This window comes from Chaetodon auriga, chromosome 4, assembly GCF_051107435.1.
Source record: "Chaetodon auriga isolate fChaAug3 chromosome 4, fChaAug3.hap1, whole genome shotgun sequence".
NCBI classification, from domain to species: Eukaryota; Metazoa; Chordata; class Actinopteri; order Chaetodontiformes; family Chaetodontidae; genus Chaetodon; species Chaetodon auriga.
In genome coordinates this window covers 9355259-9382500 of record NC_135077.1, presented here as the reverse complement: position 1 = coordinate 9382500, position 27242 = coordinate 9355259, and the positions used below count along the sequence as shown (strand labels likewise).

Below are 27242 nucleotides of genomic sequence, written 5' to 3'. Positions count from 1 at the left end.
GGAAGATCAAACAAAGTCTTCAACTTTAGAGAATAATGATTCTATTACAGATACCACCCCTCAAGAGGTCCCACAATCATCTCTGACTGAGAGTGCCAATGACAAAATTCCTACTCCCAAACCAAGAACTCTCATCAGATCCTCAAGTGACAAGTCAGAGAGTGAGAATCAAGCTGATCTTGGCAGCTCTGTAGAGGTTCAGCCTGGTTCCCCCAGTGCTTTTGAGAAACTAACCATTATTCAAAGTGGGGCTAGAGGCCTTGAAAGCCTTGGTCTAGACTATTTAGACTCTACCATAGCTGACCTTCAAACTGACCCATCCACAACAGCACATTCCAGCCATGATTCTTCAGACTCTTCTTCTGATGATGATGATGAGGAAGAAGATGAAGACCAGTGCTCAGTCATTGAGATGTCTTTTTCGGATGCGCAGGCTGGCATTCCAGCATGTCATCAGGATTCGCCCCCACCTTTGGCAATCAAACCAGGCAGCACAATTAAAAAGAAAATAACCATGGAAGACTCACAGGTATCTGAACTTCATCAGGTACGAAGAAAAGGTGAAAAAAGCTCAACTTTAGATCGTAGGACTAGATCTGAGGCTGACAGTGACACAAGTAAAACCTCTAATAAAGACAGCAGGAGTTATTCTGACAGTAGTCAACCCACTAATACATCCAACCTTTTCCCCTCCAAACTTCCTGTCATGATGCAACACAAACCTCTAACTCAGACGAGCTCCTCCTCCTCTCCCCATAGGAAAGAAATCCAACTCTCTCAGACTACAGTATCATCTGTTAGGTCTTCTTTGGATACTGATGATATAAGCAGCACAAGTCACAGGAGTCCAGATTCTGTTATCTTCACATATGACATCCCAGTCTCACACAGTTCTAATTCTGATGGCAATCCTTTGCCGGGTGTGCAACCATCTTCTGGGACAGAGGATGTATTTCAATCCAAGCCTGTCTGGGATGACACAGTGGAAACTCAGATGCAGAGAATCATCGATGACCAAGCTCCAGAATGTACGCCAGGTATGGCCAGACCTACATAGGCCTTTGCTTTCCTATCTCTTCTCTTCAACAGCAACACCCCTTTCCTCTTCCTAAGAGCATAGCGTCACTGTCATTTTGTGTTGTTTGGGTCGGTTGTGATTAGTCTAGACCCATCTATGCATTGTGTTTTCTTGTCTATAATTTGTGTGTATGTGTGTTTGTGTGTTGCGGTGTTTTGCGTGTGGGTAAGTCATTTTTCCATCCGTGTTTGTGTTTTGCAGTCTCAAGATTGAATGGCTACATTGGTTAAAGTAGTAGCTTTAACCATTTTATTGCAGACTTCCACTACTGTATTGGTATTGATATCTGTACTAATAATAGAGCTTTACTAATATTAGCATGCAGAATGCATAATCAGCACATTAATGTCACTGCTCACACTAATGACTAAAAAACATGATGTGCTACTTGTGACCAAATTATCTGTAAACAAGTCAACTCCTCATCAAAGTGATAAATCCAACCTTTATGTTGTCATCCATGTCAACATCACAGATCTACATTTAATTTCAGAGTATTACAGCCCATAACATAGAGGAAAATAAATAGACGAAAATAAATTTAAATATACACTTACTTGTATTTTATCTGACTGATTCCTGCACTTTGAATAAGTTTTACTTTGAAATTCATGTTTCTAGTTTTTTATACTGTGAACTGTTGACCATGATATTAAGATATAATGTTTGGCTCTGATGGAATTTTTTAGTGGATTGGCAGGATGACGCTGACAGGAAAGAGGAGACATTAGCTATCATTGCAGATCTTCTTGGCTTCAGCTGGACTGGTAAGCTGTAAAATAATGCAATAATTTTCTGTGTTCAATTGAGGGAAAAGCAGTATGTTGTCCATTTAGTTTGAAGTGGAACTGATGTATTTGTGAGCAGAACTGGGGCAGTAGGTGAAAATGTTAATGTTCAAGGCTTTCAGTTCAAGATTTTCATTCCTTGTTTTGTTATCACCCCAGAGCTGGCAAGAGAACTGGAATTCAGTGAGGATGATATCCAGTTAGTAAGAACAGAGAATCCTAATTCCCTCCAAGAGCAGAGCCATGCCTTGCTGCAGCGCTGGGTTGAGCGGGAGGGTAAACATGCCACAGGTACATGGTATTTTGGTTTGGCAGTTTTCAGTTGACATTTTACTAGTATTTGTCTAGGACTTGAAATCCTATAAAGATTCTTAATTTATGTGGAGATACTGAATGCACTAACTTCACTCCAGGCGATGAATCTATTTTATCTGTTGCTTTAAATCAAGTGTTCTGTGTATTTTTAAACCTATATTCACACTTTAGATTCACTGTAATCTTGCATTTATAACTTTTAAATAATTTCTTTGTTGTCTTAATTAAATGTTTTTTTAATTGTCTATTAATAGTTGATACATTGTTTTACAGAGGATTGTCTGATTAAAAGACTAACCAAGATCAACCGCATGGACATCGTTCATCTTATTGAAACCCAGATGAACAAGTCAGTTCAAGAGCAAACATCCAGAACCTATGCAGAGATAGAGAAGACACTGGATCACAGTGAAGGTACTAACACCTGTAAACACTCAATACAACAACAACCATGCTATATTGGTGTGTTTGCACTCTTATTCATCACTTGTGTGTATTTTTCAGTGTCAGTAGCCCTATCTTCAGTGCAAGAGGATGCAGACAGCCCAAGAGTTGTGAGAAGGGTGGAGTCAGATCGCAGACCACCCCCAGCTGTTTCTGAAGAGGACCTCTCAGTGGCCTCCCTTCTGGATATTCCTTCCTGGGCAGAGCCTGTTGGACACACCCACTCAGAGAGCATGCATGGTGACCTGTTGGAGGAGCTTGAGATCCCACAGTAAATTATTCGAATTCATTTCTGAATCTGCAACACACATGTCCAGTGTAATGTAGTGTCACATCATTTGTCGCAATGCAACTGTCATACATAGCACACACCAGAAATGCCATACAAGCATAAAGACTTAAACAAATAGGAACAAAGGAAAAACTGCTGTTTTCTGGAGGTCAGTATTTCCCAGGATGTTAATGCTAGGAAATAGAATGGCACCATATCCAGGTGCCAACAGCTTATTCTTCTTTATTGTATATATTTTCTGTTATGATAAGTTTAACTTGCTGCTGCAACAAAAGAATTTCCCAAATTGTGATCAGTTAAGTAAAGTCTAAGTCTAACATTTTGCATGCTTACACAGAACATAGTGGGTGCAAGTGTTTGCCCTGCCCTGTGTGCATTGTTTGTGGGTGTTGTCCTTTAATCATGTTAGATTACGACTTTGACATATCACGTTCATTTGAATTCATATTTTGTGACCTAGCTTTCTGTCTGTTTTACAGTGAATTGAACACTAACCTGTGGACCTCTGAGGATTTAATTACACAAGAACCTACAACTTATGACAACTTAGATGAGCAAGTAAGTACGCTTCCCACTTCAAAAGAAGCTGCATTTGGGAGCCAAGCAACTAAGGTGTATGACCCAAAATTGAAAGGTCAGCAAGATTGCTGCAGTGTTGAAGTTCATTTCGTCAAGCCTTTCCAACGTGGCACTTGGAGCCAAGTCAAAGATGACTGCAGCCAAACATTTCCACTGAAGCAGTGTGGTTGTCAAGATGAGCAAGGGCACGTGAAATGTGAAATTTTGAAGTTACCCTCATCTATATCCATTAGAGACTTTGGTCTGAGCCTGTCAGAATCAGACCAAGCTGAGACTGACTTCAGTGACCTTTGTGATGAGTTTAGCTATACAGCACAGTTTGGCCAGACAAGCACAGCTAAAGCCATTGTCAGAAAAATCTCTGATCCGAGCCTGTTAGTCTTGCCACCAGATGACCACCAAGCAACTCTGGCCATTACTGAAGATGACAGAGATGTAGCTCAAAAATGCAGGCTCCCTCAGAAGTGTGCTGATGAGGTCACAGCCCAATTCTTCAAAGTGCTGTATCATCATGACAAGGTCCCACTTGATTCTGATGTGGACATGGGCTTCAATCCCTTTAAATCAAGAAAGGAAGAAAACACAGAAATCCAAGTATACAGTGATGGGTATCTGGAAAACATGCCCTTCATTGATGATGATGATGATGACGTCCAATCAATTGAACCCATTATTCCTTCAGCCAAGTACAGCACGGTGAAACTATTCAATATGAAGGTACCAAAGACCAATTTTCCACACAGTTTGAAAACCAGTGGCGCTACTCACATGGCTTGTGACTCAAGTGATAGGTATAGTAATTGTGGTTCTGTTAGTCCAGATAGTGACCATGTCATAGTCGGGACAAAGAAGTCCTTCTTCTCTGCACCACAATCACCTGATCAAGATGTGACATTGCCTTCCACTTTTATAGAATACAGCCCTTTGACCCCTGATTCTTTGCCATCTGAGGATCATTGTGGCTCATTTTCAGCTGTTAATGAAAGGGATCTCTTCCCTGCAGAGGCATGGATGTTAGATGACTGCATACCAAGACTGCCATCCCCTGAATCTGTCATGTCAATTGGTGATTACAGGGCGATGTCACCTGACTCTCCACGGGGGGAAAAATGGATCTTACCTGACTTTTCCAGTATATTGGATGACAGCCGGCCACTATCTCCAATCTCTAATACAAGTAGTTCACCAGATGTTACAATTAATTACACAGGTGATAAATTATACTACAGTCAATCACATACATGTGAATTTGAACCACAGTTCAAAAGTTCAAAAGATTTTACATCTGCTGTGATTTCACACTACCCTTGTTCTGTGTCCAGTGAGTTTTGGAATAAATACAGGCCTCTGTCCATGGACTCTGAAGTACTTAAAAATAGTTCACTGATACCCGAAGGTCCACAGATAAAGCAAGAGTTCAGAGCCTTCTCATCTGTGACATCAGATATTGAGTGTGATGAGTTATTGTGTTGTGTTTCTCCAAATACAAGAGTATCTTCGCCTGACTCATCTACAGATATTCATGAATATGGATTTTCAGATAGGGACTGTCGACCAGCCACACCAGAATCTCAGACTTCTCAGTGCAGTTTCTCATTTCTTGAAATCTTACTCTCAGAGCCTATTCGTGCCCAACTTATGAGTCAATATTGTGATTATTATTTACTATATTCAGGAGGAACTCCACCCTCACCACTGCCGACATCAGCTCTTTGCAGTACAGGCAGCGATGAGCAAGTAGGTCAGGAGAACTCTTCAACACCAGAATTAGTAGCCACAGATGACGATCACCCCCTCCCAGTCACATCAAATAGTTATATCACACCAAATCTGTCAGTGTCACAGGACAAACATGTACAATGTAATTATTTGCAGTATTCTATGAAGGCTCTGCCATCACATCTTTATGAAAGGCAGCATGAAAAACACACAAATGCACAGGATTCATTGTCATGGCATGTGAAAGCTGAAGAAAGGCCACCTCTGTTTACAACTGATGTTTCTGCTGCAAATTTTAGAACAGATGCAGATATCAAAAGTATCCACAGTGCAGACTGTTCAGCTAAAAGAGAACAATCATTAGAAGTCCGGCCACAATCACCAGAAGCCCCAAAACTAGAGGAGGAAAGTAGCCAATCTTACCTTGACTACTGGTTTTCGAATTTGAAATCACAATCTTCTAAATATGTAGCATCACCAAGTCAGTCAGATAATCATTTAACAGATATTAGACACAACACCTCCGAACACAATGAAGTGCAAGAGTCCATGAATTTTGATTGGGGAAAAGAATCATCCAGAAGAAGTTCATGCTCAGATTATGAAAATGACAAGCAGTCTGTTGAAACAAGTTATATGTTGAAACAATTACCATTACCCAAACCAACTGTCTTTAACTTGTTTGAGAGACCGAAGTACATTTTAGAATTTCCAAATGAAATAACTTCAAAATCAAACACAGTAGAGTCCTTACTTAAATGTACGAAAAAAGAGGGTAATTGTACAATATTTGAGGACGACAAGAACACAATAAGGCCACAGTCCAATATGTCACATAAATTCTTAGGGCAACTCTGTAATGATTTCTGCCCTGAAAGGGTATTGAATGAAACAAGACCAGATTCAACAGACTCTCTTACTTCACAGATTGAAGCTAAACACACAAGGCCGACTGCCACTGCATCAGCAACAATTTCCCCTGCCAGACCTCTTACATATGCAGATATTGTTCGGGGATTTAAATGTGATAAAGATCCGGATGCTTTATTGAGCGTCAAATCATGTGAGTTGAAACCTCTTTTGCTGCCTTCAATTTCATCAGACCAGGAATGCACTCATTCCTCCATAGATGATTGTGCCACAGAGTTCCGGCCACAGTCTCCTGAATCGGTGGTATCTCAAAGTCACCTTAGGCCCCTCTCTCCAGACTCGCCTGTTCCTCAGTTCAGATCTCCTCATATCGATTACGATGTGGTTTTTCCAGGGCACAGGTCTTTTACACCAGAATCAACATTTTCTGACTGGGAAGGTACTGATTTGTGTCTGGAAACCCTGTTTGAGGAGACCAGGCCAGAGTCCCCCCAGTCAGTTTTGTCAGATTTTGAACTTGATAAGTTATTTTGTAGCAGGGCTTTGTCCCCGGAATCCGTGTCTTCCGATTTTGACTTTTCGCTCATGCAGGACTGGTTGGCAGACTTTAGAGCGTCCTCCCCAGAATCTGTTGCGTCAGCTGAGCACGCGGCGTTGTCTCCTGCCATGACATTTGGCCAAATGAAGAGTCAACATTGTAACTATTACTTACGATACCCTGAAGGTAGACCAGTATCACCGCTTTCAACACTGTCAGATGTTGAGTATTTGTTTGATGAAAACAGACCAGATTCACCAGACTCACTTACTTCACAGATTGAGGCTATACACACAAGGCCGACTGCCACGGCATCAGCGACGCTTTCTGCTGCCAGACCTCTTACATATGCAGATATTGTTCGGGGATTTAAATGTGATAAAGATCCGGATGCTTTATTGAGCGTCAAATCATGTGAGTTGAAACCTCTTTTGCTGCCTTCAGTTTCGTCAGACCAGGAATGCACTCATTCCTCCATAGATGATTGTGCCACAGAGTTCCGGCCACAGTCTCCTGAATCGGTGGTATCTCAAAGTCACCTTAGGCCCCTCTCTCCAGACTCGCCTGTTCCTCAGTTCAGATCTCCTCATATCGATTACGATGTGGTTTTTCCAGGGCACAGGTCTTTTACACCAGAATCAACATTTTCTGACTGGGAAGGTACTGATTTGTGTCTGGAAACCCTGTTTGAGGAGACCAGGCCAGAGTCCCCCCAGTCAGTTTTGTCAGATTTTGAACTTGATAAGTTATTTTGTAGCAGGGCTTTGTCCCCAGAATCCGTGTCTTCCGATTTTGACTTTTCGCTCATGCAGGACTGGTTGGCAGACTTTAGAGCGTCCTCCCCAGAATCTGTTGGTTCAGCTGAGCACGGCGCGTTGTCTCCTGCCATGACATTTGGCCAAATGAAGAGTCAACATTGTAACTATTACTTACGATACCCTGAAGGTAGACCAGTATCACTGCTTTCAACACTGTCAGATGTTGAGTATTCCGGATATTGTCTGGAGGAATTCTTTAATGAAAACAGACCAGATTCACCAGACTCACTTACTTCACAGATTGAGGCTATACACACAAGGCCGACTGCCACTGCATCAGCGACCCTTTCCGCTGCCAGACCTCTTACATATGCAGATATTGTTCGGGGATTTAAATGTGATAAAGATCCGGATGCATGTGAGTTGAAACCTCTTTTGCTGCCTTCAGTTTTGTCAGACCTGGAATGCACTCATTCCTCCATAGATGATTGTGCCACAGAGTTCCGGCCACAGTCTCCTGAATCGGTGGCATCTCAAAGTCACCTTAGGCCCCTCTCTCCAGACTCGCCTGTTCCTCAGTTCAGATCTCCTCATATCGATTACGATGTGGTTTTTCCAGGGCACAGGTCTTTTACACCAGAATCAACATTTTCTGACTGGGAAGGTACTGATTTGTGTCTGGAAACCCTGTTTGAGGAGACCAGGCCAGAGTCCCCCCAGTCAGTTTTGTCAGATTTTGAACTTGATAAGTTATTTTGTAGCAGGGCTTTGTCCCCGGAATCCGTGTCTTCCAATTTTGACTTTTCGCTCATGCAGGACTGGTTGGCAGACTTTAGAGCGTCCTCCCCAGAATCTGTTGCGTCAGCTGAGCACGCCGCGTTGTCTCCTGCCATGACATTTGGCCAAATGAAGAGTCAACATTGTAACTATTACTTACGATACCCTGAAGGTAGACCAGTATCACCGCTTTCAACACTGTCAGATGTTGAGTATTCCGGATATTGTCTGGAGGAATTGTTTGATGAAAACAGACCAGATTCACCAGACTCACTTACTTCACAGATTGAGGCTATACACACAAGGCCGACTGCCACTGCATCAGCGACGCTTTCCGCTGCCAGACCTCTTACATATGCAGATATTGTTCGTGGATTTAAATGTGATAAAGATCCGGATGCATGTGAGTTGAAACCTCTTTTGCTGCCTTCAGTTTTGTCAGACCTGGAATGCACTCATTCCTCCATAGATGATTGTGCCACAGAGTTCCGGCCACAGTCTCCTGAATCGGTGGCATCTCAAAGTCACCTTAGGCCCCTCTCTCCAGACTCGCCTGTTCCTCAGTTCAGATCTCCTCATATCGATTACGATGTGGTTTTTCCAGGGCACAGGTCTTTTACACCAGAATCAACATTTTCTGACTGGGAAGGTACTGATTTGTGTCTGGAAACCCTGTTTGAGGAGACCAGGCCAGAGTCCCCCCAGTCAGTTTTGTCAGATTTTGAACTTGATAAGTTATTTTGTAGCAGGGCTTTGTCCCCGGAATCCGTGTCTTCCAATTTTGACTTTTCGCTCATGCAGGACTGGTTGGCAGACTTTAGAGCGTCCTCCCCAGAATCTGTTGCTTCAGCTGAGCACGCCGCGTTGTCTCCTGCCATGACATTTGGCCAAATGAAGAGTCAACATTGTAACTATTACTTACGATACCCTGAAGGTAGACCAGTATCACCGCTTTCAACACTGTCAGATGTTGAGTATTCCGGATATTGTCTGGAGGAATTGTTTGATGAAAACAGACCAGATTCACCAGACTCACTTACTTCACAGATTGAGGCTATACACACAAGGCCGCCTGCCACTGCATCATCGACGCTTTCCGCTGCCAGACCTCTTACATATGCAGATATTGTTCGGGGATTTAAATGTGATAAAGATCCGGATGCATGTGAGTTGAAACCTCTTTTGCTGCCTTCAGTTTTGTCAGACCTGGAATGCACTCATTCCTCCATAGATGATTGTGCCACAGAGTTCCGGCCACAGTCTCCTGAATCGGTGGCATCTCAAAGTCACCTTAGGCCCCTCTCTCCAGACTCGCCTGTTCCTCAGTTCAGATCTCCTCATATCAATTACGATGTGGTTATTCCAGGGCACAGGTCTTTTACACCAGAATCAACATTTTCTGACTGGGAAGGTACTGATTTGTGTCTGGAAACCCTGTTTGAGGAGACCAGGCCAGAGTCCCCCCAGTCAGTTTTGTCAGATTTTGAACTTGATAAGTTATTTTGTAGCAGGGCTTTGTCCCCGGAATCCGTGTCTTCCGATTTTGACTTTTCCCTCATGCAGGACTGGTTGGCAGACTTTAGAGCGTCCTCCCCAGAATCTGTTGCTTCAGCTGAGCACGCCGCGTTGTCTCCTGCCATGACATTTGGCCAAATGAAGAGTCAACATTGTAACTATTACTTACGATACCCTGAAGGTAGACCAGTATCACCGCTTTCAACACTGTCAGATGTTGAGTATTCCGGATATTGTCTGGAGGAATTGTTTGAAGAAAACAGACCAGATTCACCAGACTCACTTACTTCACAGATTGAGGCTATAGACACAAGGCCGACTGCCACGGCATCAGCGACGCTTTCCGCTGCCAGACCTCTTACATATGCAGATATTGTTCGGGGATTTAAATGTGATAAAGATCCGGATGCTTTATTGAGCGTCAAATCATGTGAGTTGAAACCTCTTTTGCTGCCTTCAGTTTCGTCAGACCAGGAATGCACTCATTCCTCCATAGATGATTGTGCCACAGAGTTCCGGCCACAGTCTCCTGAATCGGTGGTATCTCAAAGTCACCTTAGGCCCCTCTCTCCAGACTTGCCTGTTCCTCAGTTCAGATCTCCTCATATCGATTACGATGTGGTTTTTCCAGGGCACAGGTCTTTTACACCAGAATCAACATTTTCTGACTGGGAAGGTACTGATTTGTGTCTGGAAACCCTGTTTGAGGAGACCAGGCCAGAGTCCCCCCAGTCAGTTTTGTCAGATTTTGAACTTGATAAGTTATTTTGTAGCAGGGCTTTGTCCCCGGAATCCGTGTCTTCCGATTTTGACTTTTCGCTCATGCAGGACTGGTTGGCAGACTTTAGAGCGTCCTCCCCAGAATCTGTTGGTTCAGCTGAGCACGCCGCGTTGTCTCCTGCCATGACATTTGGCCAAATGAAGAGTCAACATTGTAACTATTACTTACGATACCCTGAAGGTAGACCAGTATCACCGCTTTCAACACTGTCAGATGTTGAGTATTCCGGATATTGTCTGGAGGAATTGTTTGATGAAAACAGACCAGATTCACCAGACTCACTTACTTCACAGATTGAGGCTATACACACAAGGCCGACTGCCACTGCATCAGCGACGCTTTCCGCTGCCAGACCTCTTACATATGCAGATATTGTTCGGGGATTTAAATGTGATAAAGATCCGGATGCATGTGAGTTGAAACCTCTTTTGCTGCCTTCAGTTTTGTCAGACCTGGAATGCACTCATTCCTCCATAGATGATTGTGCCACAGAGTTCCGGCCACAGTCTCCTGAATCGGTGGCATCTCAAAGTCACCTTAGGCCCCTCTCTCCAGACTCGCCTGTTCCTCAGTTCAGATCTCCTCATATCGATTACGATGTGGTTTTTCCAGGGCACAGGTCTTTTACACCAGAATCAACATTTTCTGACTGGGAAGGTACTGATTTGTGTCTGGAAACCCTGTTTGAGGAGACCAGGCCAGAGTCCCCCCAGTCAGTTTTGTCAGATTTTGAACTTGATAAGTTATTTTGTAGCAGGGCTTTGTCCCCGGAATCCGTGTCTTCCGATTTTGACTTTTCGCTCATGCAGGACTGGTTGGCAGACTTTAGAGCGTCCTCCCCAGAATCTGTTGCTTCAGCTGAGCACGCCGCGTTGTCTCCTGCCATGACATTTGGCCAAATGAAGGGTCAACATTGTAACTATTACTTACGATACCCTGAAGGTAGACCAGTATCACCGCTTTCAACACTGTCAGATGTTGAGTATTCCGGATATTGTCTGGAGGAATTGTTTGATGAAAACAGACCAGATTCACCAGACTCACTTACTTCACAGATTGAGGCTATACACACAAGGCCGCCTGCCACTGCATCATCGACGCTTTCCGCTGCCAGACCTCTTACATATGCAGATATTGTTCGGGGATTTAAATGTGATAAAGATCCGGATGCATGTGAGTTGAAACCTCTTTTGCTGCCTTCAGTTTCGTCAGACCAGGAATGCACTCATTCCTCCATAGATGATTGTGCCACAGAGTTCCGGCCACAGTCTCCTGAATCGGTGGCATCTCAAAGTCACCTTAGGCCCCTCTCTCCAGACTCGCCTGTTCCTCAGTTCAGATCTCCTCATATCGATTACGATGTGGTTTTTCCAGGGCACAGGTCTTTTACACCAGAATCAACATTTTCTGACTGGGAAGGTACTGATTTGTGTCTGGAAACCCTGTTTGAGGAGACCAGGCCAGAGTCCCCCCAGTCAGTTTTGTCAGATTTTGAACTTGATAAGTTATTTTGTAGCAGGGCTTTGTCCCCGGAATCCGTGTCTTCCGATTTTGACTTTTCGCTCATGCAGGACTGGTTGGCAGACTTTAGAGCGTCCTCCCCAGAATCTGTTGCTTCAGCTGAGCACGCCGCGTTGTCTCCTGCCATGACATTTGGCCAAATGAAGGGTCAACATTGTAACTATTACTTACGATACCCTGAAGGTAGACCAGTATCACCGCTTTCAACACTGTCAGATGTTGAGTATTCCGGATATTGTCTGGAGGAATTGTTTGATGAAAACAGACCAGATTCACCAGACTCACTTACTTCACAGATTGAGGCTATACACACAAGGCCGCCTGCCACTGCATCATCGACGCTTTCCGCTGCCAGACCTCTTACATATGCAGATATTGTTCGGGGATTTAAATGTGATAAAGATCCGGATGCATGTGAGTTGAAACCTCTTTTGCTGCCTTCAGTTTCGTCAGACCAGGAATGCACTCATTCCTCCATAGATGATTGTGCCACAGAGTTCCGGCCACAGTCTCCTGAATCGGTGGCATCTCAAAGTCACCTTAGGCCCCTCTCTCCAGACTCGCCTGTTCCTCAGTTCAGATCTCCTCATATCGATTACGATGTGGTTTTTCCAGGGCACAGGTCTTTTACACCAGAATCAACATTTTCTGACTGGGAAGGTACTGATTTGTGTCTGGAAACCCTGTTTGAGGAGACCAGGCCAGAGTCCCCCCAGTCAGTTTTGTCAGATTTTGAACTTGATAAGTTATTTTGTAGCAGGGCTTTGTCCCCGGAATCCGTGTCTTCCGATTTTGACTTTTCGCTCATGCAGGACTGGTTGGCAGACTTTAGAGCGTCCTCCCCAGAATCTGTTGCGTCAGCTGAGCACGCGGCGTTGTCTCCTGCCATGACATTTGGCCAAATGAAGAGTCAACATTGTAACTATTACTTACGATACCCTGAAGGTAGACCAGTATCACCGCTTTCAACACTGTCAGATGTTGAGTATTCCGGATATTGTCTGGAGGAATTGTTTGAAGAAAACAGACCAGATTCACCAGACTCACTTACTTCACAGATTGAGGCTATACACACAAGGCCGACTGCCACTGCATCAGCGACGCTTTCCGCTGCCAGACCTCTTACATATGCAGATATTGTTCGGGGATTTAAATGTGATAAAGATCCGGATGCATGTGAGTTGAAACCTCTTTTGCTGCCTTCAGTTTCGTCAGACCAGGAATGCACTCATTCCTCCATAGATGATTGTGCCACAGAGTTCCGGCCACAGTCTCCTGAATCGGTGGCATCTCAAAGTCACCTTAGGCCCCTCTCTCCAGACTCGCCTGTTCCTCAGTTCAGATCTCCTCATATCGATTACGATGTGGTTTTTCCAGGGCACAGGTCTTTTACACCAGAATCAACATTTTCTGACTGGGAAGGTACTGATTTGTGTCTGGAAACCCTGTTTGAGGAGACCAGGCCAGAGTCCCCCCAGTCAGTTTTGTCAGATTTTGAACTTGATAAGTTATTTTGTAGCAGGGCTTTGTCCCCGGAATCCGTGTCTTCCGATTTTGACTTTTCGCTCATGCAGGACTGGTTGGCAGACTTTAGAGCGTCCTCCCCAGAATCTGTTGCGTCAGCTGAGCACGCCGCGTTGTCTCCTGCCATGACATTTGGCCAAATGAAGAGTCAACATTGTAACTATTACTTACGATACCCTGAAGGTAGACCAGTATCACCGCTTTCAACACTGTCAGATGTTGAGTATTCCGGATATTGTCTGGAGGAATTGTTTGAAGAAAACAGACCAGATTCACCAGACTCACTTACTTCACAGATTGAGGCTATACACACAAGGCCGACTGCCACTGCATCAGCGACGCTTTCCTCTGCCAGACCTCTTACATATGCAGATATTGTTCGGGGATTTAAATGTGATAAAGATCCGGATGCTTTATTGAGCGTCAAATCATGTGAGTTGAAACCTCTTTTGCTGCCTTCAGTTTCGTCAGACCAGGAATGCACTCATTCCTCCATAGATGATTGTGCCACAGAGTTCCGGCCACAGTCTCCTGAATCGGTGGCATCTCAAAGTCACCTTAGGCCCCTCTCTCCAGACTCGCCTGTTCCTCAGTTCAGATCTCCTCATATCGATTACGATGTGGTTTTTCCAGGGCACAGGTCTTTTACACCAGAATCAACATTTTCTGACTGGGAAGGTACTGATTTGTGTCTGGAAACCCTGTTTGAGGAGACCAGGCCAGAGTCCCCCCAGTTAGTTTTGTCAGATTTTGAACTTGATAAGTTATTTTGTAGCAGGGCTTTGTCCCCGGAATCCGTGTCTTCCGATTTTGACTTTTCGCTAATGCAGGACTGGTTGGCAGACTTTAGAGCGTCCTCCCCAGAATCTGTTGCGTCAGCTGAGCACGCGGCGTTGTCTCCTGCCATGACATTTGGCCAAATGAAGAGTCAACATTGTAACTATTACTTACGATACCCTGAAGGTAGACCAGTATCACCGCTTTCAACACTGTCAGATGTTGAGTATTCCGGATATTGTCTGGAGGAATTGTTTGATGAAAACAGACCAGATTCACCAGACTCACTTACTTCACAGATTGAGGCTAAACACACAAGGCCGCCTGCCACTGCATCAGCGACGCTTTCCGCTGCCAGACCTCTTACATATGCAGATATTGTTCGGGGATTTAAATCCATAGATTCTATACCATGCACTAAGCAAAACATTGTACATCAAAGACCTGTCTTTAACAACTTAATTTCCCATTTGTTTGAGCCAGTCTACAGGGGAAAATGTTTTTGTTGTCAATCTCCACAAGGAAATGATTGCAGTGAAGTGAATGACTGTTCTTCATTTTCAGAATATCATGTGCCATCACCTGAAAGGTTAATTCCAAATGATGGAAATTCTTTATATTCAACCTGCTCATTCACTGACCAGAGGCCACCTTCTCCACACTCGTTTTCCTCAATTGACGACTTCACTGACCTATCTCCTGACTCACGAATTCCTCTGTGTGATTGTCAACCTTGTTATGACATGCACTTGTCACAAAATAGATCTCTTTCACCAGACTCCATATTACCAGAGAGAGATTGTACTTATTCATGTCTTGATACTTCATTTGATGTGATTAGACCAGATTCTCCGGAGTCCATTGTGGTTGAATTTTATGAGTCTTTCAGTTGTATGCCGTCTGATGAGGATGCACAGTCATTCCTTGACTTCTGGCTGTCTGAGTTAAGACCACCTTCACCAAGTGCTGAATCAATTGAAGATTTAGATGAAGTTTTAAACAAGTTGCCATGTGGGCAAGGTCTGCCAGATGAGACTGTTATAGCAGACAATAGACTTGTATATAACACATTCACTGGAAAGGTGACAGCACACATACATGATCCAGTCTTTGAAGAAAAATACGTCTGTAATGAGGTTCATTTCCTTGAAGATGCAGTTGATAAGTTCTCACATAAGACTTGCAGTCAAAACAAGCTTGAAGATGTAGTAGTCAGCATGGGACAGCTGCATAACCCAGCCATATCTTGTCATTTTGAAAGCATCATACCAGACAAAACATTACAGGATTCCTCACAATCCCACTCTGCAGTACTTTCTCTGGCAGTAACAGATTCACACCCTGAAATGCTGGTGCCACCAACTGGAACAGTTGAGACAGGACCCATGGCTCCCTCCTTAAACACAAATGACCAGTCTTTTTTTGTCAGGGCTCCTCCCTGGACAGCAACAAACCTAGACTAGATCAGGTCAGACCACATAGGATTTGCCAGGTTTGCTCTGAGTTGAGTCACATGCCATCTGCAGTACAAAAATTTGAATGTCATCATGCTGTCTGGCTGGAGGAGGTTTTCCATGAACAAACTGAAGCAATGAGAGAATCAGTGAAACAACGACCACTTGTACATGAACATAAATGGACTGACCCTGAATCGCAATTAAAGACGACAGACACCCAAGATTCATTTTCCGAGAACATGAAAAGAAAATCCATGACCAAGGACGAGAGCAAAAGTTCCCTGGTGTCGGTAAGACAGCACAAGCTCTTGCCCAGTAGTGAATGCAGTGTGGCTTTCCAAAGTGATATATATGGCAATGCATAAAGTGTGAATATGGAAGAAGCTTTCACTAATAAAACCCAGAGGCTTCACTGTCTTGCTGTGGCATGTTTGCATTGGAGCAGAAAAAAGGATTTTTCATTGAACAACACCTAATGGAAATTACAGAGTAATCAGTCTCAGTGACATGAGAGCTAACCAATGGACTTAGTCATACCATTAGACTGCCAGACTTGACTGCTTCAAGTCTAAGGATGTTCAAGAGCCTTAATTATATCTTCCCTAAGTGTGACACATTTTATTTATTTTTGTAAGACTTTTGTAGTTCTAATACATTGTAGTAGCTATGTGTTTACATCTTCACTTAACAACCTCAAAAGTCTAAACCAACCAATGTATTTGCCACAGCTAGGGGCATGTACTATCTGTTCTGTTTGCCTTGCTGTTTATAAGGCAGGGGCTCACAGCATTTTCATAACAAACATACTTGTAAATACAGATCAAAGAAATATACCACTCTCTTGGTGCCCCCAGTGTTTCCAAACATGATAATGTCCCAGTGCAAGCCACATGGGTTGTGGCAATTTAAAATTAATTTCAGTTGTGAAATTAAATGTGATGGCATAATTGCTGGTCTATAACTAGATATTACCTCCCACTACCATCCTTGTCCCATGTTCAGTTGTCTCAAGTATCTAGACAGAGGACACAACACCACTGTTTGGTGTTGATTGTATTATTTTCACCTGGTGAAGATTTGTATCATTTTTACAAAAAGTATTACTTTAGTATTACATTAGTATTGCATTATGCTGCTGTTAATGAGGAGACATGCAGTGGAACAGAGAGTAGCATTTGACTGTGACATTTACTGTAAACTGGTACATTCATGCAAAGTGCAGTGCTTCCTGCCCTTGTGTTATGACAGGGCAGCAACAATTTATGTGAAATGGGTGTGAAATGATGCATGTCCACCTTCATGTTTCACCAAATCCTAATTTTGACTGAAGTTCATTTGTGCCCTGCTTTTTTTTTTACTCTAAATGTTGTCAGTGACGTTCTTGGTGTAGTATCTTTGGATATCAAGAATATTTCATGAATATCTTAACGCAGCATCTTAATCAGTCGTTACATGAATATAATGCATTTTAAGTTGTATGTGGTCTGTTAGATAAATGTTATTAACATATACTGCAATGACCTAGATGCAAGCCGGTAACAAGTGAACTTCCTCATTTGAGACACTGCTCTCATGTATATAGCCAGAGTCTGTCCCTGATGCATGCCTTATTTGATTCTTCCCTTCATGACCAAAAGAATTCACAACTCATATTTAATTACAATTTTTTCCCCACTCCATTGTATCATTTCTTGCAGGTATCAACGGCATCTCTCAAGACAAATGTTTCAGAATCTTCAGATCAAAACAATGTTCATTTAGAGTGGAGTCAGGTCTTTCCAACTGAGACACCATCCTCGGCACATGATTCAAACACACTTTCCACTGAAAGAATAGAATTACCGGTTCCAGGTACCTTTGACCTACATAAAACACAGGCTGAAATCACATTGACCAATCAAAGTAGCTCACCACAGAAAAAAGATGAAATGCCATCATTCCTCGAGCAAAGTGCAAATTGTGGCTTTGCTAAACCAAACTCAGTCACCTCTGACTCACTCTATCAGACCACTCAAGACAGTCCAGATGAACAAATAATCATGTCCTCAGAGTCCACTCCAACACCTCCAGGGTCTGGGTCCCCTCAGCTTGACCAACTGCTGTCAGATCTGGAGGAGATGAAACTTACATTTAGACCAGAGACACTTGACCCACCTCTGTCGAAATCCATTGATGAAAGCTCTGAAGATGATCAGATTGATTGCTTTGAAGGCCTTTCACCTGAAGATCAATGCCCTGTAGAAGATATTGATACCCAAAGAGTCATGTCATCTGTTGCACAGCTTGCAGAAGATACCAACCCCACAAATGTAGATGTCACAGAACCTGACCATTTCCAGACATCCATTCAAGATGAACTTGAAATTGTCTCAGCTACTCCTGATCCAACAGAAACCTTTGAGACTGGTATACCATCAAGCTTCGGCAGTTCTAAAGATGGTCATGTGTCTCCTACTAAGTCCCTTTCAGTTTCTGAATCTCCCGAAAGATTTTGTGAAGTGATGGAACCCTCACTGAACTCTAGTTGTCCTTTGGACATATTCCAGCCCAGCGAAAATGAAAATGCTACCGAGACATATTCACCATTATCTTTCCACAAAGTAGCTGCAAAGGGTCAGTCTGACATACCTGAGGAACATCTGGAGAATCTTTGTGAGGAAGACTTTGGTTTTCTTCAAAGTCAAGAGGAACTTGACCCAGCCATTTCATCTAATGACTCAAGGGGTGTGACAGAAGAAATATCAACAGAGAGTACCCAAGATCACCCTCCATATTTATGGGAGGCAACTTTTGCTAAAGCCAGTTCAAGTGAAGATTTCTCTTCTCAGTCAATTTCTGAATTGACTCCGGAGACAGTTACATGTGCAAGACGTTTTAGCTTTGAGGAACTGATGCCTAACTCCTCCTCAGGGAACTTAGAGACATCCTCCGATGAGGATAGGCCAAGGACCAGTGGACAACATTCAGAAGAATCTCTGACTCCAGTAGACTCTGAGTGTTTTGCCTCTCAGCCCACTTCAGTTAAACCCAAAGCAGAGGTGACTTCATCAACCTCTGATGAGGAGTACAGCATTCCACTTGGGTATGCAGAGAAGTGTCCTGCCACAACCATCTATCATGTGCCTTCAGAATTCTCAAATGTTGTGCACAGTGATGCAGACAGCCCGACCTTTGAATATTCCGACCCAGAGCCTTACTTTGACTGCAAACAGGCTGCGTCAGATTTCTCAGAGACTGAGCTTGATGAAGCTGATCCAAGTACGAGGTCAAGTGGAGATCAGCCCCATGGTCATCTCAGCCTTCCCGGAGTGCTAGAAAACATGAATCAAAGAGTCCTTGTGTCCTCTGGAAGTGTAGATTATGAGGATGCTCCTTTTGTCCATGAGCCTCTTTACAATGTACATGAAGCGGATGAAGAATTATTACACTATTCAGAAGCATCGGATGAAGAATATACTCTGTGTGAGGGTTCACAACTGCCTCCTGTCTGTGAAACTGGGGCATACGATGATACTGCTAAATATCTGACAAGGGTAAGATGAGATTTAGAACCACCCAGCCTGCAAGCTTTTCCCAGAGCTGAGCTTAACCAAATACTGTATTTGCTTCAGAAAGGAATGACTGCTAACCCTCTGGCCACATGGATGGAATCTAAAACTCCTTATAATCATTATTTTGTTTTGATTTCAGATTTTACTAGTCATGATGCAGCATGTTACTTTGTTGCCTGTAACCAGCTGTATCATTCACAGTAATAATAATCGCTCCATGTTTTTTCATCAGCAATAACCACATTAATTCTTTAAAGATGTATAAGCATGGTATGTTTTGCAAACGTTTTTCCATGTTACAGACTGCTATGTTGTACTTTCCAGTGTGAGATATGAAAATTCAATGTAAAATATTCAGAAGCAGTGGAAAGTGCACCATATCACTCTGCTTATGGCTTGCTTTGCTGCAAACATAGAATTCATCATATATCGTCATTCACTACATCTTAATGGGTTTGTGTTGCTTGGTCAGGAGATCACCGCAGAGCTTGGATCAATGTCAGAAAGTTCAGATGATGAATTTTTGACCACCAGAATAGTGCGAAGGAGAGTTGTCATTCAGGTATCTCATTTAGCATGATTGTTGGCGTTTTAAATGAGCATGGAGGGTGTGAATTCCAGAGTGCACCTTTAACCAGGCTAGGTCCTCATTATGAAGTTAAAATGTTCACTAACAACTTTCAGTCTCGTCAAAATGGGTGAAAAATTTGTGTTTGAAGATTAATTTAGTGTTTACAAGAAACATGCCACCTGATTCGCATAGATGGCTGAACCTCATGGTGGTGTTTGATGCTGCTGTAAGCACTTTGTTGGTTTATTTGTCAATCCACTCTAACCTTTTTTCCCTGAGAATGCAAGTTTGCTTCCTGTGTCTCAAAGCCCCTATTCTCTCTGAATCACTACCTAAAGTATGAATTTTGCTACCTATTTTTTCTCTAACATGCATTTGCATTTTCTTTTTGAAGTGGAGAATTAAACACGGAAATGTTACCCTGACCCAACTTACCATTCCTGATTATTGTTTGTCTTGTTTCCCTTACAGGCTGATGAAATGCCTGACCTCCCAAATCAGTCAGTGACTGAAGAAAAGTACAAGGACGAAAATGGACATATTGTTGTCAGAAAGGTAAAGCAAGATTTTATATAAGCTCCCATGCACATATCACAGCAGTATTTAAACTGGTAAGTGACCACAGCCAGTAAAGGCAATTTTTGATTGTGCAGAAATACCAAAGGTGTTTTGTTGCACTGTTGCTCCATTCCATTCAGGGGTAGAAAACACTGATTTCTGGAATGTTTGCAACGAATCATGTTATTGGTTGCCTTTGCCTTTAAACCTCATGATCTTTGCTCATGTGGTCATCATCAGGTCACCCGTAAAATTATACGCAAGTGTGTTTCCGCGGACGGTGTGGAGCGGGAACAGGTGTCAGTAGAAGGCGATCCCCAGGGGTCCATCAGTATGGCAGAGGGAGACAGATACTCTAAGGTGGTGAAGCGGACTGTCCTGAAGAGTGAGGGAGACCACACAGAGGTGAGTGTATTATGTACTATGTGTGTGTTCATTATCCTAGTCTCTGTTTTTAACAGAAAACACCAGACACGGCAACATTTATACTGGTAGTTGTGTATAAAGGACAATTAAATAACAAATAACTTCTTTTGACCTATAGGTGACATTTGCTGAATGTGAGGGTTTCTCTGCATCAAGGCAGGACACAGCTGAAGGTAGTAAGGTCAGTCACGTACAAAAGACTACAGTGGTGGAGGGTGAAAGGACAATGACACACCAAGGTGATCCTTCTTTGGCTTCAGATCTCCCCTCAGCCCAAGACGATTTCAAACAGGTTGGTTCATAACCTTGTCACCATTATTTCCTAACTGATTTAGGCACTTATACCTGTACATGGCTACCTGGTACTGTGTGATAGGGTCTTTTTTTTCTTTAAAATTTGACAGAAATTTACAGTCCTTGTGTAGAAAATTATTCCACATGCGTGTGGAGAGGTCCTCACATTTTGTTTTCATAATTAAATCAGTCCAAATAAAGTGAATACAGTGTTTTCCTTTTCATTCCACCAGGCACTAGGTTATGTAAGTGGTTTTAGCAGAACAGAGCTCCCTCATGTGGTAGAGAGGGAGACTGTCAAAGAAGATGGAACTGTGGTCAGGAGGTGTGTGAGTGCTGGAGTGCACCTGTGTGTGTGAGTGACTGCTTGTATTTTGTGAGTGTGATTTCTCACAATGACAGCCATGCTGTAGGTTTATTAGTATACTAATGTTGACTAATGTGTGCTATTCTTACTAACATTAACCACTCAGTCTTAAGTAGCAAACTGTAAAATGTCTGTATTCTTAATCGAAGGGAGATAACACACAATGAACTCATCATTCTCATTTGGGTGACAACATGCTGCTATATTATTTTTAAGTGTGAGGAATGAAGCAGTTATCCCATTGTCGTCCTGTGCATACAGTGCACACTATTTAATGGAACAGTTTTATTCTATAAATTATGTTCTCTTATTTATGTTATTATTTTCTGTGTTTCCTGTGCATTACGTGTTGTGACAGGTTTAGTTAAAGCAAGCATGCTGTAGGTACCACATAGTCTCAAGTATTCCACATAGTAAACAGGATGTAAACAGGAGGCAAAGCAACACAAAGGCGGTCTGTCCAATTTAATATGTGCCTCTGTGGTGGTACCTTGTCATTAACAAGGTTTATAAATGCTGGTAATGAGAGATATATAAACAGATGTACACAATTCAAAGGAAACCCCTGAAAGTGGAGAAACATAAATGCAGATTCTTGCTTGTTGGTTTTTCTTTGAAATTATCATATATTTGCATGTAAGTGCCGTGAATGTGTCACCACACTGGACTTGGAATTGATCATTAGCCTGTGTAAAGTGTTATCCAACATAATCTTTAGGTTTTTGCAGCTAAGATTGTTGAAGATCGTTGCTGTGCATGTGATCACAATGGAATGCTGGTTTTATTAAGCATGACGTACAGTAATTTGTGGGTGTTTTGTTTTTCTCCCATAACATCTTACAAGTACAGCGTAATCTGTACATTCGGCTTAATTACCACAGAGCCTCAGGTATGTTTTGTGAGGTCACTGACCTGTCTCTGTTTGCCTCCACACCCTCCTTGCTCCATCTCTAGGGCCCACATGCGTAAAGGTCGCACCCTCAGACGAACAGTGGTGAAGGGAGCTGGGCAGCGCAAACAGGTCCTTCTAGAGCAAGTGGACAACCCCAGAAAAGGGTCAAAACCACGTGATCTCCAGCAGCATCTCCACCAGCTCTTTCACCGCTACTACGAAGAAGAACAGGAGGACAATGATGAGGACGAAGAGGAGGAGGAAGAGTAGAGGAATGTGTAACACTCTCCCCAACTCCCTGGCTAAGCCCTTGCTAAAGTTCCCCCTAATCCTATGCATTAGCCACATGCAATCCCAGAGTGCACCGCGGCACCTCAAAGCGACCACAGTCTTCCCATCTAAGTCCTGGAAGATGACCCTTTGTTTGCAATTTGGAGTTTTCTTCCCTGGCTTGTATTATGTATCCATGATTTTCTTTTCATTTTCTCATGTTGTTTTGCCTTTCCGTGACCAAAGAAATCCTCCCGTTGTTTTCCCGATTCATTTTACTTTCCATGTCAGAATTGTCTTTGATATTTTTGTCTTGATGCTGTGGTAAAGCAAGAAAAAAAAAAAGAAATAAAAGAAAACACTTCGAGAAGGTAAAGAAAACTTTACCTGTAAAATACTGGTACAACTCACTGAGTTGGTACTTGGACTGAAAGACAATATCTCACACTGCACTGCCTCTCACAACCAGAGATTCTCAGATATCCCTTACTCAAAAGCTGTCTCACTCACTGTACTAACCTCTCCGCTCTTTTGATTCAGGTGATCAAGATGTCACACAAAGAAAACCAGACTGTATCGACACTGAATTGAACTGCTGCTGCTGTGTTTTGTGTAGGCTATGTGTAATCTGTCTTTGGGAATTATATATTATCTATAATCTAGACATTACTGACATCAGTAGCCTAGGAATTAATAATCACTCATGTGAAGTAGAGCAGGCATGACTAATCAACATCTGTCATTATGATCCTAGCTTTGACTGCTTTGTAGTTCTATGGATTGCCCTTCTGCCTGTCCTTCCCTTCTGTGTGTGTCTTTCTTTCTGTGTTATTATGTTTGATTCTATTCTTGTTTTTTTGGCGTTTTTCTCTTAAATTGTTGATTTGACTCATACTGTGTGAATGGTGAATGTGTGAGTGAGGCTGTAGGCACTGTATGTACGAGTGTGTCCATGCATGTGTTAAGTTTAATACTGCACTGTTAGCTCGTTTGAAGGGGTTGCTGTCAGAATTATTTCATTTGTCATTTGAAGATGTCTTATTTCAGAGTTTGTCTTTTATTTTTAGTTTACTAGTAAGTATGGAGAATTATTTAATCTGACATTTTTGGTGAGGTGATCAGGTGTTTCTGCTTTCTTTAATGCTTTAAACAGTATTAGTTCATCTTTTGAAGGAGGACGTGTTGGACCAGGTGCTTGTGCGTTTATGAGTGAATGAGTCTGAGTGTAGTACAAGAGTGTGTTCCAGTTTCTGTCAGCAAAGAAAAGAAAGATTTATTTTACACAAACCGCATTTGCACTCCTGAATGTCAGGAGGGAACACCTCCATGCTTTTTGTGCACACGATATGAGAGGTACAATATGTTTCAGCCACAGAGAGAGTCTCATTTTGGCGGGACAGATGCTAAATACATGATATCGTTACACCAGACACACGCGTAACGAGGCAGGTTGAGAGCTTAAATATACTGTTATTCACAGCTCTGAGCATCGCTTCTGTATGTATCTACAACATGTAATGTATTATTTCACTCTCACTGTTTACTTTGTGATTTAGAAAAATGTAAAATGCAAACTAGTGGAAGTTCACTGTGACAGGTATGCTTTTAATTTGAAGAATCAGCATCCCTTTTCTGTGATGATGACAGTTATATACATATACAATACATATATAAATATCTATAAGGGCATGTGTTACTGTATCAAAATTCAAAAAGACAAAAAATGGCTGCAGTGTGTCTATGGCTGATCGAGAATAAAAGTCTTCAAAAGTATTGTTGTGCCTTGTGAATCTTTCAGTACACAGTGTACGCACTATAGAAAAACTCTAAATTTATTTGAAAAGACTCACATAAAACACACTGCATGTGTTTGTTTTTCAATTAACTAACTGACAGCTGGACACAGAGGGCAGGTCTCTTACTGGGTAGACCTGGTGCTGCCCCCTGTTGGGCCTCACAGGTACTGTAATAATTGAGGAATCACAGCAGATGCTTATTAAGCAGATACTTAGAACTGAATAAATCTAGTTTTGTGAATGTAGCACATGTATTTATTCAATTTACCACTTAAGTTTAAAGGAGTAAAACTGACCTTTTTGCTTTTTTACTATAAGTCCTAAAGCGGTTTTAAAGTGGTTTAGTCTAAGTGGTTTAAAGTTTGATTTGCATGAGCTGTGAATTCCTTTTGGACTAACACATCATGCCTGTTTATCCAAACACTGTATTAGGATAAAGCAAACATTACAAAGAAACGTTCCAAATAATGAACTTGAAATCTATCACATTCAACAGCAGCACCCCTCCATCTCCGCACCAGGGCAATAATGATCAACCTGCAACATAAAACAAGTGAAAACTCATTCATTATCACACCTTTTAGCTGATTTATTTATTTCTTAAACATGTTAAGCCATCCATTGCCGTGCTGGCAACAGGTACACACCATATAAGGAGTGGTGCATTGCATTGACATCATACGTTTCATTTAAAGAAATGTTTATCATATTTTCCCTTTAAAAAAGAAGAGACCAACCAATTGAAAAGAGCAAACAGTAAGGATGACGAAGACACTGGCATTGTCCTGCAGTGGCAAAGAGACCACTGGATGGTAGAAGCACTGATCATCGAGGAAGACATCCCAACATTTTTTACAGTCCAACTCTCATTTGACTCGTTCACTGCTGTCTTGTCTAACTGCAATGTTCTTCAATCCAGCTTCCAGATTTAAAAGCCCATCCGTCAGGTTAACACTTAACCTGACTGAGGGTAAAGACTATAGTGCCTTTGCTCCATCTTCATCATCTTCACCTTCTCTGTGCAATTGGCAAAGTAACACACCGGAAATGACAAGAATAAAATGGCAACGGAAAGCCTACATACAGTCATACAATACAAGTACAAACGTTATGAAAAATGAGTTTGTTTTCTTCTCATTTTTATACAAAATGTAAGGGGTGCTTCAGCAACCAGGAGCTTAGTTTTCCTCCTCTTAGATATGAGGTTTTGATATTTACGCTGTATGTTAACCATAACTGTGTTATTGTTCTTACAACAGTTCCATGATACTGGAGGACATTAGAAACATCTGGGACAGGACTGATGCACAACATTAACAAATGCAAACAAACAAGTCAGTGATTCACAAATCAAACAGAAGATATTATAGTTTCATATGATCTTACTTACAATATTCCCCCCATGCACTACACAATAGTCTTGAATTTTCATATATTACATATATGCTACATTCTCTTATTTCTTATTTCACTGATATAAAGGCAAACATATCTCAATGCAAAGTGTAAGCTGCTCTGCTTTTCTTTACATTTAAATTAGTATTATAGGTTGAAACTGGACAATTCAAACAGTATGACTTAGCTCATAGCAAACATAAATGTAGCTCATAAACTGGATTTTACGTAAACTCTTAATTCCTCTGATAGCAAGAATAGCAATTTCAATGTTTGTTTTTGTTTTTATCAACAACCACAATGTATATACATCACCAGAACTAAAGCAAGCTCAAATTTTTACATTCTGATCTTCCAAATGTTTTTGTATTGCACACACATAAATACACATAAAAATACAGAACTAATTTTTGGGAGAGGTTACAGGAGTAGATTTTTAAACATCTCTATTTTATATTTAAAATGCATACCAAAACATCTTAAAAAACAAACAAAAAAAAATGCTGTCAATATGCTTGTTTCATAATGTCCAAATACTGTGTGCAGCCACCCGGTGGTGGTTTCGAATGATGTCCATTAATAAAATGCCATAACAGTAAAATGTATTAATACTTGTGTCCTGTGCGATGTCATGTCCTTACAGAAGGGTCAAAGGGCGGACAGCAGTCACGGGTTGGCTATTTGACTGCCCTACTAGATTTGCTGATGGGATTTTTTTTTCTTTTTTTTTTTTGACCACATGTTGATATTCCATTAACTGCAAAAAGAGAGAGAGAGAGAACACAAATATGAATGTAAACTAACACAGAGCACTGGGTAGAGCGCAATCAGACCCGCAGACATTTTTTCACAGCAGGTTTTGGGGAGTGTAAGAGCAGGGAAAGCACTGGTTTGATTAACAATGATTAATAGTAGGTCCTGGCACTTTATTGTGCATGCTGGATCACTGGCATTAATTACTGGGAAAAGCCCTTACACACCTGTGGTCCACCCATACAGGTGTTTTCAATTAGCTTGCATAATTAGACCTTCGTTCCTCAGGAACGTGTGGGTGTGTACAGACGTGTGCTTGATCAACATCTCGTGTGCTCTCATGTCACTTTTGTTGCAACTGCTAAGGCGGGACGACTTCAACAACACCTTCATGATTCATATTTCGTGTTCAAGTTCGGTGACTTCAGGTAATTTTCAGCCTAATGCCGGCCAGCGTGTAATGTGCAGAAGGGCCTACAAATGGAAAATGGCTGTCATTAATGTGATTGGTTACACCTATGCCTTTCCTGCTATGATGATGCTCTCATGAAAAATGTTCCATGCTCTTGAAAACTCCATCTTTGCAACTGACAGTTTGCTAAACTCCCCCACCAAACAGCAGTTTTCCAACTGGAA

At 42.1% G+C, this 27242-nt stretch overlaps 2 protein-coding genes across 21 annotated transcripts in view; one reads left to right on the top strand and one right to left on the bottom strand.

Annotated features, from left to right (window-relative positions):
- ank2a (ankyrin 2a, neuronal) overlaps window positions 1-24435 on the top strand; it is a 73029-nt gene extending 48594 nt beyond the window's left edge. For 6 of the 7 annotated variants that reach the window (XM_076729327.1, XM_076729326.1, XM_076729324.1 and 3 more), the window contains 9 exons: window positions 1768-1845; window positions 2026-2157; window positions 2455-2595; window positions 2686-2896; window positions 3397-3475; window positions 20327-20410; window positions 20654-20818; window positions 20958-21131; window positions 22455-24435. In XM_076729327.1, the coding sequence (XP_076585442.1) occupies window positions 1768-1845; window positions 2026-2157; window positions 2455-2595; window positions 2686-2896; window positions 3397-3475; window positions 20327-20410; window positions 20654-20818; window positions 20958-21131; window positions 22455-22469 (1079 nt within the window). In that variant the 3' untranslated portion in view covers window positions 22470-24435. Of the gene's footprint in view, window positions 1038-1767; window positions 1846-2025; window positions 2158-2454; window positions 2596-2685; window positions 2897-3396; window positions 3476-20326; window positions 20411-20653; window positions 20819-20957; window positions 21132-22454 lie in introns of all 7 variants that reach the window. The other variant, XM_076729321.1, reaches the window with a different exon arrangement.
- A 587-nt stretch (window positions 24436-25022) lies between these two features.
- camk2d2 (calcium/calmodulin-dependent protein kinase (CaM kinase) II delta 2) overlaps window positions 25023-27242 on the bottom strand; it is a 36219-nt gene continuing 33999 nt past the window's right edge. For 9 of the 14 annotated variants that reach the window (XM_076729330.1, XM_076729329.1, XM_076729332.1 and 6 more), the window contains one exon: window positions 25023-26610. Coding sequence is in view for 8 of the 14 variants with exons in the window: in XM_076729329.1 (XP_076585444.1) it covers window positions 26607-26610 (4 nt within the window). In the remaining 6 variants the exon portion in view is untranslated. The remainder of the gene's footprint in view (window positions 26611-27242) is intronic. The other 5 variants (XM_076729334.1, XM_076729338.1, XM_076729341.1 and 2 more) reach the window with 1 other exon arrangement.